The sequence below is a fragment of the Sylvia atricapilla genome, chromosome 3 (genome assembly GCF_009819655.1).
Source record: "Sylvia atricapilla isolate bSylAtr1 chromosome 3, bSylAtr1.pri, whole genome shotgun sequence".
Taxonomy (NCBI): Eukaryota; Metazoa; Chordata; class Aves; order Passeriformes; family Sylviidae; genus Sylvia; species Sylvia atricapilla.
The window spans coordinates 8,859,438-8,875,899 of record NC_089142.1 but is presented as its reverse complement, the minus strand read 5'-3'; the positions used below and the strand labels follow the sequence as shown (position 1 = coordinate 8,875,899).

At 35.1% G+C, this 16,462-nt stretch overlaps 1 protein-coding gene across 1 annotated transcript in view; it reads right to left on the bottom strand.

Moving 5' to 3' along the window:
* Positions 1-16,462, bottom strand: part of APOB (apolipoprotein B) — a 35,466-nt gene that overhangs the window by 12,932 nt on the left and 6,072 nt on the right. Inside the window, exons 5-25 of the mRNA XM_066314731.1 lie at positions 16,024-16,177; positions 15,683-15,838; positions 14,560-14,684; positions 14,309-14,394; positions 13,343-13,562; positions 12,345-12,572; positions 12,057-12,174; positions 11,748-11,894; positions 10,095-10,306; positions 9,520-9,757; positions 8,776-8,952; positions 8,294-8,485; positions 7,366-7,533; positions 5,958-6,169; positions 5,257-5,439; positions 4,921-5,042; positions 4,181-4,391; positions 2,767-2,942; positions 2,454-2,641; positions 2,040-2,185; positions 70-446 (exon numbers count right to left, since the gene is read on the bottom strand). Coding sequence (XP_066170828.1) covers positions 70-446; positions 2,040-2,185; positions 2,454-2,641; positions 2,767-2,942; positions 4,181-4,391; positions 4,921-5,042; positions 5,257-5,439; positions 5,958-6,169; positions 7,366-7,533; positions 8,294-8,485; positions 8,776-8,952; positions 9,520-9,757; positions 10,095-10,306; positions 11,748-11,894; positions 12,057-12,174; positions 12,345-12,572; positions 13,343-13,562; positions 14,309-14,394; positions 14,560-14,684; positions 15,683-15,838; positions 16,024-16,177 — 3,836 coding nt within the window. The remainder of the gene's footprint in view (positions 1-69; positions 447-2,039; positions 2,186-2,453; positions 2,642-2,766; positions 2,943-4,180; positions 4,392-4,920; positions 5,043-5,256; positions 5,440-5,957; positions 6,170-7,365; positions 7,534-8,293; positions 8,486-8,775; positions 8,953-9,519; positions 9,758-10,094; positions 10,307-11,747; positions 11,895-12,056; positions 12,175-12,344; positions 12,573-13,342; positions 13,563-14,308; positions 14,395-14,559; positions 14,685-15,682; positions 15,839-16,023; positions 16,178-16,462) is intronic.

Genomic DNA, 16,462 nt, shown 5'->3' with positions numbered 1-16,462 from the left:
CCTGATATAAGGGATATAAAATAATTAAAGTAGGTTTGTAAACACTGCAGTATTAGCAAACATTCTTACCTTTCACACTGTAGGAAAGCAGCTCCAAAATGGAATCAGCGTTTGTGTTATAGGTGGCTTTTACACTGGTCGCCCTCTCTGTGGTGCTGTTGGTCACAGTGCACGCAGCTGTCCAGTTGTAATAGTTGCTGTACACACTAGCAGAGACCTCTAACTTGCCCAGCAAGGGCACACGGAAAGGATAGGATTTTGGAACAGTAAATGTTGGGATTCTGTATTCCTGAGATGGCACACTTATTCCTATGGACTGCACCACCAGAGGAGGTGTTTTGACAGTTTTCGGCAGCCATATCTCATCGGATGATCTTCCCGCAAATGGCAGTGGAATATCAATTACAAAACTGTTTTTATTTAAGTTGTATCTGACCCGGCCTTCACTGGAAAATAAAGATAACTCTGTTAGAAACTAAGTTCATAAAGCATATACCAGAATATTCATGATTTCCTCTTCTGCCCATGATACTGAGCTTACTTATATGCTTGTATCAATGACTCGACATCAGAATTTATCTAGAGTACTTTTTGAATCAGGGAATTGTTTCAATGTTTTTTTCTTGCATTTCATAAACAAAGGGACTTACAGGTAAAGTTAAAAAAATTCTCCAAAATCACTGGCACATTTGTGGGATGCTGAATATCAGAGAAAGGAAATAATGTTTTTTTTAAAAAGTGATGTATTCTTATAGAAATGCATGAAATCAGCATTGGACATGGCAAGAATCTAAAATTAAGAATTTATCTATCTTTCTCATTATAAGCATTTCAAAAGTTTCATCTGAATATTCAGCATTTTTTTATTCTGCATAAAAGGAAATAAAAATCTAAGCCCGTGACCAGAAACTAAGACTGGAAAATGGATTGTTGGCTGAAAAAGTGTAATTAGAAAAAGGCAAAACAGAAGGAAACTTGGCCTTAATTTCTCAGTGAACAATAAACTGGCAAAGATACTTTTCTTGTTTGCCTAACTGGTTTTTCATATTGCAAAATCTTGAATTTTTACACTTAGAGCTACACCCTAAGATGAAAATTATACAAATACTTTTGAAATTTGTTGCTTACATCAAAAGATTAAAAAAGCTAGATAAAAGAGCAGTAAAAAACCCTATTATTATTATTAGCACAGATGATAACAAGCTAAGAGAAAAAGCAGTTTCTTCATTGCTTACATTTAGCTCAGGAACACAATGGCAGCAAAAGAGATGTGTGCCATTAATACACAATATCATATTAGCACAATGAAAGACAATACATGGAAAAACAGACCTAAGAGATACAAAATTCAAGACTCTTCCCCATTTGCTTTTGGTTCCCAATCTTACACTAGCCTCTGTTGTCCTTTACATTCATTTCAGCTTTTTTTTTCTATGAAATTTGACAGAAAGGTAATGACATTCATACAAGTCCTGTGAAACTCTACTAGGTAGAAGAGGTGGGACCAAACTAGTGCAAGCACCCAGCCCATATGTGTACAGCTTTCTTCTGAGCATGTCAGGCATGGGAGGAGGTCTGGTTGCTTTGCTGGTGGAGGTTAGCCAGTATGGGTAGGGGATGGGAAGAACTGTCCAACAGGACACCACAGGAAAATGTAGAGCTAAGAGGGTTATGGCTGAAGTGTCTGCAGGGATATAGGATACAAATCCATGAGCAACATGGTTTCAGTAGTTCTGCGCTTAAAGAATGGTGAATGCTGTGGTTTTATTCAGTACCCCTTATAATATAATACAATGCAATACTTTGGGATCTATTCACTTACTACATGAAGTCAAATCTGTACTAAATATGTGCATCACTTCCTCCATATAATTTAATTTCTCTGACCTAAAGTTCTTTGTTATTATTCCAATTTTATGCTAATGTTTACAGCAATTCCATGATGTTTTTTAAAACCAAAGTAAAATAAAATGACACTAAAATGTGAACAAATATCTATTTTCAGTTTTCTGATTCACTATGCCAATTTCATTCCCTACCTTTTCAGGAAAAGTTCTTCAGGAATGGTGATAACAGGGAGGTTAAGTTTCTGAATGTCCAGTTCCTGCAGTGCACTTAGTTTGTCTTGCAGAGTCTGGGCATAAGGGACATCTTTTGATGTCTTTTGCAGCCAGGTGTTGCTTGCCTGCAATAAGGAGAAAAGTTTTTCAAAGTAAATAAAAACTTTTAGGACTTCCCAGTAAAGTTACGTGAAATTAATTTGAACTACTCAAATACTGGAATCTAGGTATCTGCTAAAGTTACTCATTCTATCAAAGTTGGAAATACACAGCTTATTCAATCTGATGAGTGATTTTACAAGTAGTTCTTATTTTGACTTTCATGGGGCAGGCAAGAATTCCTCAGGGCTATGTACTGGAGCTGTGATATCTACTGTAGATTGAAAATCATACCACGATAAATTGTGACACAATATGTCGCAGTGTCATGTCTGTATGAGCCACTTTCCGATCCAGGAGTTCGTTGGCACGCTTTTCTAGGGTTTTTGGGTAGTCTGAAAAGTCAGCTGGGAAGGCAGAAGAAAGTTTTTTCACAGCAGCACTGGCGCCTGAATTCCACTCTAGCTCAATTTTCTCAGCATCTAAAAATCATGAATTTAAAGGAAAAGGGTAAAATTAAGTATATTCTTAATTTGAGAGATACTATGAACTAATGTAAAAAGATGCTTAAATTTACAGGTTGTGTGGAACTTGTTTTTGCCCCTACCATATCTGAGAAGAACTCTTTTTGAAATTGAGTTTCCGTGAACTGTTGCAGCTGAGCTGATCTGAAGATATGCTTTGTTTGGTGAATAATTAACCAATGCTTCACTTCTAAGTTCGGTTTCAAGGCGAGGAAAAGAAATGGTGCCTCTTAACATTGCCTCTTCCATTCCAGCATATCTATAAAAGAAAAAAATAAATGTGAATAAAAATATTCAATTATATTTTGTCAGGAGGAATTTTGGCATTTAAAACTATAGCAAAGTCATAATAGGTGTTATAAAAAAATTAGATTGAATCAAACTTGTAAACACTGTTCTAATTCAATTAATATTTTCAGCTCCTGCCAGTTACTTTGGAAAATCTGTATGAGACTATTATAATGCTACTATGCAGATACACACAGTAATGAGTCTGTGTTAATTTTGTAGGAGTGAAAAGGATGGAAATATGTACCTGTCCTGGTAAACTTGCAACCCAACCAAATTCTAAATGTCTTACTCAAGCAGAATTCTCTACTCAGGATACAGACAGTGGCCATGAATCACATAAAAACAAAACACTTGGCAAAATATATTATGCCAGTGGGCTTCATTTTCCTTTATTCACATCTATTCTATATCTGTGTAACTTTGTTGACTCGAGCAAACTTCTAATGTTATGTTAGAGTAAATGAAAGGGACTCAAGGTCCCTGACATCTGTCCAAAGCTCCCACTGATATCAGAGGCAATTCTACATGAACAGCAAAGACAAAGACTCCCTGGGGCACCATCAAGATCACAGAATTCCATGGAAGATTGAGGTTTATTAAAGAATGTGATCAGCTCATTTCACTATGGGCTTGTGAGGCAGACAATTTTAGAAACCCTGGCAGGCTGAACATTTTTGTTAGCTCCCCTGTAGATGTTCCCGGAAATATTCTCATTGAGAAGCGTGGGAATTTTTACAGGAAGCTCTCAGTTATTTTTGGTTTTGCTTCTTACTGAGTGCCATTAGATTTCTTCATGGGGAGATGCAATAACGTTTTTTAGAGCCAAGCATATCTAGTAAAGGATAATACCTCTCTGAACAAACCTTGCCTTGTTTATATCCTTGGATTATCACACCTGCAATAACAGTAGTACAATGCATTCTTGTAGTCGTGTGAGCAAACATGGAAGAACTACCTCAAAAAACTTGTAATACAAATTATATATATACATATAGTAGGAAAGATCAATCAATGTATTATATATACACATTTGATGTATTATAAATAAAATGCTTTAAGGTTTTTAAGTGGGGTTTAAATGTCAAGTTTATCTGTCTCTGTTTTTAAAAAAATTCTCCAAAACAAGATAAAATTTCCCCACATTTTTACATCCAATAATACCTTTTCAAAGGTAGCTGTTAAATTCTAAATGTTTTCCCGAGTTACCTTATCTGGCCAGTAAGAGTAACTTCTGTAATCTTCTTGTTGTTGACGTCTAAGACAAAGGTGTATGCCTTCTTCCCAGAAATGGATTCATCAGTAATTCTGAAGTTTGTACCAAAGTCAACACCAACATCTGGAATCTGGACATCACTGGTCAAAATCTTTTTGTCTCTGTTGTACCTGATGGTCAATGTGGCCTCATGCTGGTTTGCACCTAGAAAATATAATTTACTTTGGTTATTCACAACTGTGGAATCTGTCTGGACTTCTCTTAAAAGGAGAACAAAAAAAGATCAGCTGAAAATTACATCCCACTAAAGATCTTTTTTCTTCTCATCTTCCAAACCCACCATGGGCTGACCCACCAACTCATTAATCGTTTTGTTGTTTAAATGATCTCACAGATGTTTTGTATGCTTCCATTCCATATTTCATAAGAAACACATTTTTCACTTGCTTATGTAGACCCCCTGAATATCTCTTCTTCCTTTCTTCCATTCACCAACATAATTATTTTATTAAAATCATGCAAAATATAAAATCAGTCTCTCATCATGAAAATCTTGCATTGGGATTGCATACATGAAAAGAAATGTAGTTAAACTGTTGGCCTGTTTGGGTGTGAAATTGGCATTCTATCTTACACTGCTAAGAATACTATTAAGATTTATTAATAAAAATGTCTTTTCTGGTAAATGACAGTTCAAAACTGAGCAAAATCCCACAGGTTTTTTGACTCTTACCTTCTGCCTGGACAGCAAACTTTACGGTGTCTATCTGGTCAGTTCCCTCCCTCTGCAGTTCGTAGTTTGCACTTGCAGAATATTCCTTTACTTCACCCGTTGACACTAATTCAACCTCATATCTACAGCAGGAAGAAACAAATGCCTTGTGAATAACATTTTTGTCCATGACCACAAACAGAAGAAATACAGCTCTCCACAGCTCTCTTTCTGAGCTGTTGCTGCCAGTAAGTTTTGAAAGATTTTTAAAGGTAAGCTTGATGTGAGAGACTGGTGGAGGCTAAGAGAGAAGGTAGTTGGCACAAAATGCACATAGTTTAAGTTGACATGACTTACCTGGATTCTCCAGTCAAGGGAAAATACGGAACTGCCTCTGTGTCAGTGGAATTAGGGTACAATACTTTGGTGCAGAAATTTAGACCAGGAATGAAAGCCTTGCAAGAAGTGGAGGTTGCTCGGTTCTCTGTCAGAGTTGGAATCTCTTCAGTTTTGGCTGGAGACACCAAATGCAGAGTATTGCTGGAACAGAAAACAGTAATTTACTCCCAGGACAGGTGCTCAGACATCCTATTAAGACAGTTACTTCTGAATAAAACTCGCTTAATAATGTAGAAGCAAACTGAAATAAGATCTGGCTTTAAATTATGTAGATATTATTACTGACAATTGTAATTTAGTGTATTGAGCCATTTGTTCTCTCTAAAATTAATATAAGTAGTTCATTTAAATTCAACTTAAAATATGTATTGCGATTATAATCATTTTATGTGAAAGAAAACAAATAATGGAAATTGTAAGAGTCTTGAATAAAATTTCAAAAATAGTGACTAATAATCTGTAAGCCATGACTCCAAGTCATCACTTATCTGGCATATTTGCTTGTCTTACAAAAGAAGTAATCCCATTTTACATCATCTGGGATTTTTCTGAACTGAAAATCTCTCCATGCTTGCCCTAGCCTTCCAATTCTACCACAATAAAAACCAAGAAGAGAAAGAAGAACAGAGCCTTGAAATTTCTCATTTAGTTCTCATTACCTGATACTGAGGAGTTTTACAGGAACCTTCGGAGCAGGAATGCTGAATTTGAATTGTCCAGCTTTTACACTAACATGTGCTTCCACTCCAGATTCATGGAATACATTAGAATTCATCTCCACACCACTTCCAGAAAATTCAGGCATGTTTATTCCCAGGTGTGTCACAAACTCAACTGCTACGGAAGGTTTAGCAATAAGATCTGCTTGCATCTATTTAATAAAAAAACAAAAAAAAAACAAACAAAAAAAAAGGATGTTTATTTGCCCAATACACTTGATGGTTATACAAAGAACCCATTCCTGATAATACAGGGGTAAGTTTTATAGAATTGATTTTGCTATTCAAAAAATCTGATTCCCAAATCACATGGCCTATATAAATGGTAACTGTAATATAAAAAAAAACCAACAAGATGATAAGGCCAAGGATCCCTACTTACTTTAATGTAAAAATACTCATGTTTCAGAAAGATTTTATACATGGAACTACTTGCATGTGTTTTTAAATATGAAGACAAGAGCCAGTTTTCCATTGCAAGAAAAAAATAGTAGTTTTCAAAGACAATGAACAAATTGTTTGACAAAAAAAAGAAATGGATCCAAGATTTGTTTAGATTCTCTAAACACAAACCAGCTTATTGTCAAGGTTTTGCTTTGGCCATTAAAAAAGAAGTGATAGAATGAAACATTCTCAAAAAGATTCCAAAGCTAACTAAAGGGCAACAAGTACTAAATTTGAGGATTTATTTTTATTTAGATCTTGTATATGGTAGAAAATTAAAATTTTAAATGAACTGAAACTACTAAGAAATTTTTACAAAATATTGATTAGAGCAAGGTAGCTATTAGAACTGTAAAAAGGAATAGAAACTTTTGTAAAAAATTTTAAGAGGATAATTAGTTTTGTGTCATATGCTTTTTCCTTGCTATAATTTTAAGATGTTTCCTTTCAGGTTAAAAAATATTTTACTTGACTCAATTTTCAATAGTTCTTTTAACTGCTAATCAAATTTTTTTCACTCTGAATTGTCCACAACAAAACGTTTTGTTAGCTTTTTTGCTTGAACAGCAAATTCATGTACTGTAGCTTTTATACCATTGTCATTTGAGTGCAGGGGGAGAGAAAGAAACAGATCAAAATGTTTTATTTTTGAAAGAGTGATTGAAATACTTTTAATTCATAAATTTTATTGCGTCTCATTCACAATTTATTATATGCATTACTTCTTAATCTAATCTAAATGTCATCCACAAATTAACCAAAGACCTCTAATGAGTTAGGGTTTTTAATGTTGAGAACATGTTGCAATCTTTAAAATGTTTCTGGTGTTACAATTTTATCCATAAATGAAAAAGTAGATTATTATGAGGAGAAAAAAAAAAAAAAGACAACTATTGGAACTTACATTTTTTGAATGAAGCTTCACAGCTACTCTTGCCCCGGGTGTTGCTATTCCAGACAAGGCAAACTTCAGTTGCAAACCCGCTCCAGTTGGAAGCTCAAACTCATTGTCCATGAATATGTAGTGGACAAATAGATCCTTGTCAACACCTTTTGAGATGGCTTGTGCAATCTGTGAATCAAAGAAGGAAAGGAACACTAACAAATCCACACTTTGGAATATGCACGTTTTGTACTTTTCAAACTGATCAGAGAATGATTGCAACTCTATAATCCAAAAGTAAATTTCACATGGAGTAGAGAATCTAATTTCCATAGATTCATTACTTCAAAAATACACTAAAGACTGTCAGCAAAATCTGAACTTTAAATGAATACCAGATCTTTTACTAGCCATGATATATACAGGTTATCTACCTTTACATACACATACAAAGGTGAATTGGTTAAGATACCACATTACATTCTGTTTTCCCCAAAGTCAATGGCAAAGCATTACTTTATTTCAATGAAGGAAGAATATTACCAAATATTGCTAAAATATACCACATCTTTTCTTTTTAACATGACAAGGATGAAATTTTTAATATTAACACAATTGCATAATAAAAAAATTAGTCATGTAACTTAATAGCCAGTACTAAAGTTTTGGGAATTGTTTCAGTAGATATCTCAGTAATAAATATCATCTGAATGTCCCCTTTTTCCTTCCCCTCACCAATCCTCCAGGAAGACTCCACTTGGTTATTGAGGAGTTTTCATAGATTTCTCAAAGTCCTTCAACATAAGCCTGGATATTTTATTTTAAACAATTTTATTTTCATGCTGGTATCAAATATTTTAAAATAATAGTTAAATACAATCTAAATCTTAAAAAAAAAATCTGGTTAAAAAAAAAGTTGATAATTCATATAGCTGCATCAGAAACCCACCATTTCAGGAACAGTCTGAAGAGTCTTAACACTCTTTAAAATCAAGCTTCCCAGCAGTTTAAAATCATTGAGTTTCATGTACCCAAGTTCTTCTCCCAGGATCCTTAGATATGCTCTTCCTTCTGGAGCTTCTTTGCTGCCCAATTCTTTTATCAGTTTTTCAAGGTTAAGTAATATTCCTTTCATGATATCCTGAAAATTCAGTCAGAAAGCAATAAAACAGTTTTATTAGAATGTAAGGTCATGTATCTAGAACAGGTGCTTAGTGAATGCCAGCTATTTTGCACATGCACTGAAAGATTTCTCTCCAGACAAAACCCCCTCCAAATACAATTAAGAAAACATGTTGATAAATAACATTAAGAATTTCTGTTTATCTCACCAGAGAGGAGAAGGAAGGTATAGAGTAAAGCAGTAAGTGTTGTAATTACTGTGTAAAAATAGGAATGCTGTGCTGCACAGAGAACGTTTTTAAGCAGTACCTGATCCTGCTTGTCATCCTGTGAGTAACCAAAATAGTCAAAAAGTGCCTTGGAAACCTGCTCTGGCACTTTGCCATCAACCCAGTACAAGGCCTTGGTTGCAGTGTCTGGGAAAAATCCCTTCTCTCCAAACAATGCTTCCAGTGTTGGTTCAAATCCCTTACCATCCAAGCCAAGCTGAAATGAACAGAAAGGACAATGCATAACTGAGACAGTTGCCCCTTTTTCTTTGGAACTTTACAATAAACAGTTTTACAACTCTTACAATTCTAAAACTTTCTGGGGAGCAAAAAATGCATTTTAAGTGTATCCTAGGAGCCCATGACTCTTAAGGGAAGATGTGGAACACCATGTCTTATAATTCATTTTATCTCTGTGGTGAGGTTCAACAAAAAACCCAAGCGTAAGTTGTATCTCACTTAAAGTCTACTATGAGTACTTCAGTGTGCCAGTAACAATTCATTATCACAAGGTCAATTTGTTACAGATGGGTTCTTTTTACCCAGAGCCCTTTAATAACTTCAACAAGGTCATCCATCCATCATCCAAGTGACATCACATAATGGATGGCTTGCTCTAAAGCTCATTGAGACCAAATCAAAGTCCCCATGCAATCAGAGTGATCTTTAGACTTCTCCCAAGGCTTGCAAAAAACCACATTATTCACAGAAAGTTGTTATAAGAAAACAGAAATGAGAAAGAAAGCAGTTGAATACTAGCAAACATTTTTGATAATTGTTCTACCTCAAAGACATCGCTTGGGTCGAATCCATAGGCATGCAGGGTGGTTTTCAGCATGGTCTCTTTAGGAATGTAGCTGTCTGGATCAAATATCACATTTCCTTCCACTTTGGCAGAGATGGGGTCAATTCCAGGTACAGAAACTCTTTTTGAAATCTGATAATTGTGTGAGAATTTTCTGAAATCTTTGGCTGTTGGGAGCTGATTTCCTTTCAGAGCTTCTTCAACTCGACTTTTTAGACTAGGGAAGAGGATAGCAATTAAAATATGATTTGCATATATTCCAAACACTCACTTAGTCCTAGTTAAAGGATTTTTTATTCTGCTTGCAGACATTCATACAGCTGTACTAATTGCTAATGGATAGCTCTCTGCACATATTTAACAGTAAACATAAGACTTAAGGGAGAGACTATCATCTGGCATTGTTCTGACAAAGCCAGTTTTCTTGGTTGATGTGCTTGTTCAAATAAACAGAAAAAACAATCAAAAACTCCACTGCTAGACAACTACTACTGCAACAATGATCAAAACTTTTTTCTTCCAATATGACCAATATACAGCTAAATTTCACTTACTCTTCGATGCCCAGTTCTTCAGAGTCCAGGATGTTGGCAATGTGTGAGGCAACAAAGCTTTTCACTTGCTCGCTCTTCTCCTTTGTGAGGACTCTCAAAATCTTTGCAAGATCACTTGGGGAAGGATTTTTCATCACTAGGAGATAGGATGCAAGACGTTTTTCTGTGGGTGCATCCAGTTCTTGGAATGCTTTGAGAAGTGCTGAACAGTCCTATTTAAATAGAGAAAGGTTTGCATTGATGAACTGGCTCATGGAGGATATTGCTAAACCCCTTTGGGAATAAATAGGGGGAAATAATCACAGAATATTCTTGATTGGAAAGGACATATAAGGATCATTGAGTCCAAGTCTTTAGTCACTGCACAGCTATTTTTGTACCTTATTTTTACAGCTGATCATAGCAGTTTCTTTAAAGTTATTTTGCTAAACTTCCTTTCGCTAGAAAATATCATAGACGTTATAGGTTTAATAAAACTGATTTTCACAGAATCAGAGGATCACAGAATTGTTTGCATTGGACGGGACCTTAAAGATCATCTAGTTCCAATTCCTCTGCCATATGCAGGGACACCTTTCACTGGACCAGGCTGCTCAAAGCTCCCTCTAACTTGGCCTTGGACATTTGCAGGGATGAGGCATCCACAGCTTCTCTGACCAATCTGTGCCAGGGCCCCACCACCCTCACAGTAAAGAATTTCTGCCTAATATCTAATCTAAACTCTACTCTCTTTTCATTTGAGCCCATTTCCCCTTGTCCTGTCACTAAATTATCTAGCAAGTAGTCTCTCTTATTCTTTATTTTCTTATATTTTTAATTTATATTTTCCCCTCTTTTTTCACCCTTATCTATTGTTGGTTTCCTTTTTTTTTTTATCCTTTATTTTTTTATCTTATACGTACGAGTTACATTTTTATTTAAAAATTCTGATTTTTGATTGTCAGGAATCATATGTGCAGAGAAATTCTCAAAATTTGGAAAAAAAAATTGATTTAGGAAAAAAAGGTGAACAAAATCTACTGCTGCAGGAAACTTAAAAATATAGTTTAAAACTAAGTAATAATTCAATATTTAAATGTATTGAACTGAATCTGAGGATATGTTTTTCAGGTGTTTCCAGTCTCCCAGACTTTTTAAGCCTTATCTGGAAACAAAAGCATATATTTTAAAGAAGAAATTTTTTGATATTAAAACTGAGCAGAAATGCTCTGTATAATGATACCTATTCTGCAAAAATGCTGTAAAGTCACTGAATTGTACACACACATCTACCCAGTATTGTTAACAATGACAACAAAATGCCACTATAAAATAGGGACACGATTTTTTTCTTAGTTAAATTTAAGTCTGGGGTAATTAATTAGTTAACACTGCCTTTAAATAAACAGAACTCCATTTAAGACAATAAAGGGAACAGATCCGAACTTCCCATTTAAATTAAGATTATCTATACAGAGAAACTGCATCTTAAAAGAGCAACATCCAACGTCAGGAGGTTTCCCAGATACATCTATGGAAACTTACTAAAGGGGTTCTGAAAATTTGGACTCAGCTAAAAGGGAGATAGCAGAATTGAGACAATGGGAATAGCTTTGCATGTTCAGTAACTCCTGTGAACAGTCAAAGTAAACTGAGTTCTTGTGACCAATTTACCTCTTCAGTAATTGTCATTTCCCTGAATGCCTGGATGGCTGCTTTCTGAACTGAAAGTGATGCAGCTTCATTTCTGATACATGTCTTCAGAGAAGATTTCACACTGGGTTTAGCTTTCTCCATTACTGCGCCCATGTTTCCAATAGCCTGGCAGTGATGAAAAGAGAGAAAGATGATAAAAACTTCCTCTCCACCAAGAGAAGTAGAATAATATACGTGATAATATAATATAATATAATATAATATAATATAATATAATATAAGGATTATAATAATAGCCTGCATAAGGAAAGAAGGAAATAAAAATACCCGAAGTGTGAGGTATGTGAGTTCATCTTCCCCAGAACAATCAGTGCCAAGCAGTGATAACATGAAGTCTGCAACATCCGCTATTTCCTCTGTCACAATCTTCTTCTCATTGTAGAACCTAAAGAAATACATAAACACATGAGAAACAGGAGATAAAATTGGGAAATGTCTGTATTTTACCCCTAAAGAACAAATACATGAAAATAAAAATATCCTCCAAAAGTGAACAGTCTTAAGGTTTACTCTAAGCACTGTAACTTTGTACAATTGCATGCTATCATTACTTACTTAGTAACAGCATGACTCAACCCATAAAATGAAGCTCTACTTGGCAGGTACTGGGCCATGTTAAGAATTTCCCGTATTCTTTGTGGAGTTGGAGAAGGCAACAGCCCCAGGGTGTATGTGACCAGGTCTGCCACGAGTGGATTCACGTTTCCAGTTCTCAGGATCTGAAGGATTGCACTGTAGCACTCTGGAGTCCCACACTGGGCCAGGGCCTGGACAGTGATGGAGCTGAAAGGAGAAGGGACTTTTATTAATTCCCTCTTTGCAGTTATGACTGCATGCTGACTGTTTGAAACAAACGTATGGCAGGTTTATTAAGGTGTTTTAATACAAATAATGCGATCTTATGTGTGACAGGAAACAAATTATGCAATTTCTTACCAAAAAGAAACTTCTTGGTTTTACAAATTATATTAATAACTCAATTAAATTAGAACAAGTAAGTATTAACAATATGATCGTTACATGGATATATCTTTTTTTTTTCTTTCACAGCAGACTTTTCCACAACTTTAAGTATTATCATGTAATATATTGACCCAGACTGAGGGTCTAGTTCCTTTACAGATGGATGACATAAAGCATATGTAAACTGGCTCAATCCAGCTCGGACAAAAGAGTAAGGGTGTAGAGTGGAGAGCCAGGTCAGACCAAACAATAGCACTCCTCTGTCTCTGCAGAAGTCTAGAACTCAAAACTGTGCTCTTTCTATAAGTCACACTTGGGAGTTTGGAATTGCAGCCTTTGTCCTTGAGCAAAGCTGCATGAAAGCCATTTGGCCATAAAAATACATCCAAAGGATTGTGTCAGGCACACAGAGTTGTCTTGCCACTCCCTCCCTTATTTCCCTCTCTGTATAGTTCTCATAACATTTGCCTTTCTGAAAGCCTCTCTTTACCTCTAATTTAAATTTCAAGCCAATTGCAGCAAACTATCAGCATGGTTTTGCCATGGCATTGATGTGTGGTGTTCTTGCACTGTGAACTGCTGAAACATACCTTGAGGTTTCCATCATCTTTGGAACAAGAGAGCCAAGAGTGCTGTTATGCAAACTTCTCAGCCCAGAAACAAATCTGTAAAAGAGTCTTGCTCTCTGCTGGTTCCCCAGGGAGGCTGTAAGTTTCTGCATTTCCTGCAGAGTTTTCAGAACAGCATCGCCCTGCCTGGGCAGCTTGGCATCTGTACTTTCCAGTGCAAGCCCCTTCTCTTCCAGTGCATCTAGCAATTGGAAAAAAAAAATTGCATTCTTTATGTCTTTATCAGGGAGCTATGTTAATTTTTATCTTCTGTCATATATTCAGTATAAATACAAAGTCTGCACATGATTTTATATAACTGATGAAGTTAAACAGCTGAACAGTTTACAAAAATAATGGCATGGAATTTAATATAATAGTCACAAAAGTTGAATATTTGAATACATTCATTTATATTTTCATGAAGGTTATTCCTTAACACCTGTCATATTAGCATAGTTTGCCTTTTCAACTTTTAATAAATATATGTTGTAAGAAATATTTTACGACTGGAATAAACAACTGCAGGTCACAAAAGTATGTTTCAAAACAAAATACATGGTAATAATGGATTGTTTATTTGGCACTGAAGCTAAAAGGTTCATAAGAAATTATGGGTAGCTGAAAAGGTTTCACTAAACTAATTTCCAATAAGATTAATATTACTTTTCAAGCAAATTACACATTTTTAATTATAAAAAATAATTTAAAATTAAAATGAAAACACTAAGATTATTTAAAATTAGTGGTGTTTATAAACTTCTCAGGTTTTCCCATTTTATACTCAAACTTTTCCTTACAAAGTTGATAAAATTCCATTTAAAATAATAAATTAATTTTAGTCCCCTCATCTTTAATTAATTCACTATTAAAAAAATCACTAAAAACAATTGTCCCTGTATTTATATTTTGTCTCTTTATTTATAATATTGAGAACTACAGCCATACCTCCATCAAAATTTTTGTTAGTGATCTTTGGAGTATCTTCAAGTTTCAGGGTCTGGTTGACCTCTGTCATGACACCATAGCGATTTCTAGGAGAGAAAGAAAAATTCAGCACTTTACAAGGTCTTGACAGGCCTCCTGCCTTTTTAAAAACAAAATGTCTATTTAGGGATTGTCAGGGCAGAATGTGATACATCACCATTTAAAATTAATATTTATAAATAAAGGGTAATGATCAATAGTGAGCAGCCTACTTGTATGAGGAAGGCAGAAACAGGTGTTTCTCACTGCAGACAGCATCTCTTATGTGCCTTTTCTTTGCATCAATATTGTAATGACAGAACTGAGTGCTCTTCAGAAGGGAGGATAATGGGCTGTTCTGTAAAATAAATAGTTTGGCTGTCAGCTGACTGAGTAGAATAGGAAGCAATCATAGTTTTAAAGGCTGACACAGTTTTACTGTAAGATTAACAGTTACATATTGGAAATGAAGGTGCATAACTGGAATCATTCTTACACAAAGACAAAATTGTGCCAGTAACAATCTTTGGACTTAAGTCCCTTCTCAGGCAAAAATCCCACTGAAATGTTCCCTCAGGCCTTATTGAGGTGTTTGGGTTAGTAGTTACTTCATGATTGATCCCCTGCTGCCTACAACAAAGGCTCCTTTATAAAACCAATTTGTAATTTTTGGAATAGTTCAATCCCCTTGTAAAAACTGTGATGTTCTCTTTAATTTTAGTCTTATGACACAAATTTTAAAGACTTCTATGAAAAGCTGTAGAAGTGGCAGAAATTATAAAATGTGTTTTTAGCACTATATGAAACCTTTTTTTTTTTTTTTTTTTTTTTTTTTTTAAGTTAAAACACCCAAAAGCACAGATGTCATCATATTGGAAAGAAATCTGATAATACTCATGCCAACAACTGCATCTGATAACATTGTGGATTAACAGGTAGGCTGAACACTTTGTTAAACCACTTAGTTCAGGGTATCTACAGCCCTCTCCTCCTGGACCTCATATACACTTTAGAGGACTACATGTTTTAAGATAAAACTGCAATTTTGAAAATTTTGACCCACAAAACTAAAAATTTGGCTGTGCTCTGATAGGTTATTGAATAATCAATAGTACTAACTCCATGTATGAAAACCTCTCCTTTAAAATAGAGAAGAACATGAAAGAAGGTAATTACACTTGCTCTGCATCTGTTTTTCTTTACTGACAGCCAGCAATACTGCAGCCTGGTCTAAGGGTGCAGAAAAACTACATTTTCAAAAAATAAATATAAAATGTAGTCATCCTAGTGCTTGCTTATCATTTTAAGTGTTGGTGTGAAAACTGTTACATTATATAATTTTAATGGCATACTTACAAGTCCTTTTACAATGGCAAAAGGGCTGACATGATCTCTGATGGGGCTGAAGTTGTCACAGCCTTTCAGGTACCTGGTAATTGAAATATCTTCTGCAACATTCCCTTTTCTGGATTTGAATTCAACTTCACTGTCACACTTTCCATACACGGTATCCTGCAAAGAAGAAAGAAGTCAGTGCCTTTGCTTGTGTTGTCAGACATTTTCTGATCTATTTGAAAGTCACCCTTTTTGACTTGAATGTCCATACCTTTTGAAAATGATGTTCAGGAATAATTGGCTAGGTGAGAGACTTTTTCCATTGGATAACACAATAAAGTGAATGCTTTCAAAAGACCTACCATTGGAATTGTTTTTATGTTTTCCACTGTTTCTGTTGGCACAAGGAGAGCTGAGATGATGCCTCTCTTGAGATTCAGTACATTCAGGGGCTCATCCTTCTCTGGATACAGCTTGACTTTTGTTCCATCCTGAATGCTGAATTTTAGCTCATTCCTGCACCCCAGAAAAACAACATTAGTATAAAATCATATTAAAGCCACACAGTGAAGAATGTGTTATCAATAATCTGTTGGGCTAGAGACATAAAGCATCATGTTTATCTTCATCTATCATTATTTACAATTCACAGCTGTTACTAACAGAAAGTATTACTATTAAAGCAGCAAAATTCTAACCAAGGACATTTTGATTTCACCAGATTACAACATACAAGGGCAAGCAAATACCAAGAGCAATGGCTAAAAGTTGGAATTGCATAAATTCAGAGAGGAGATAAAT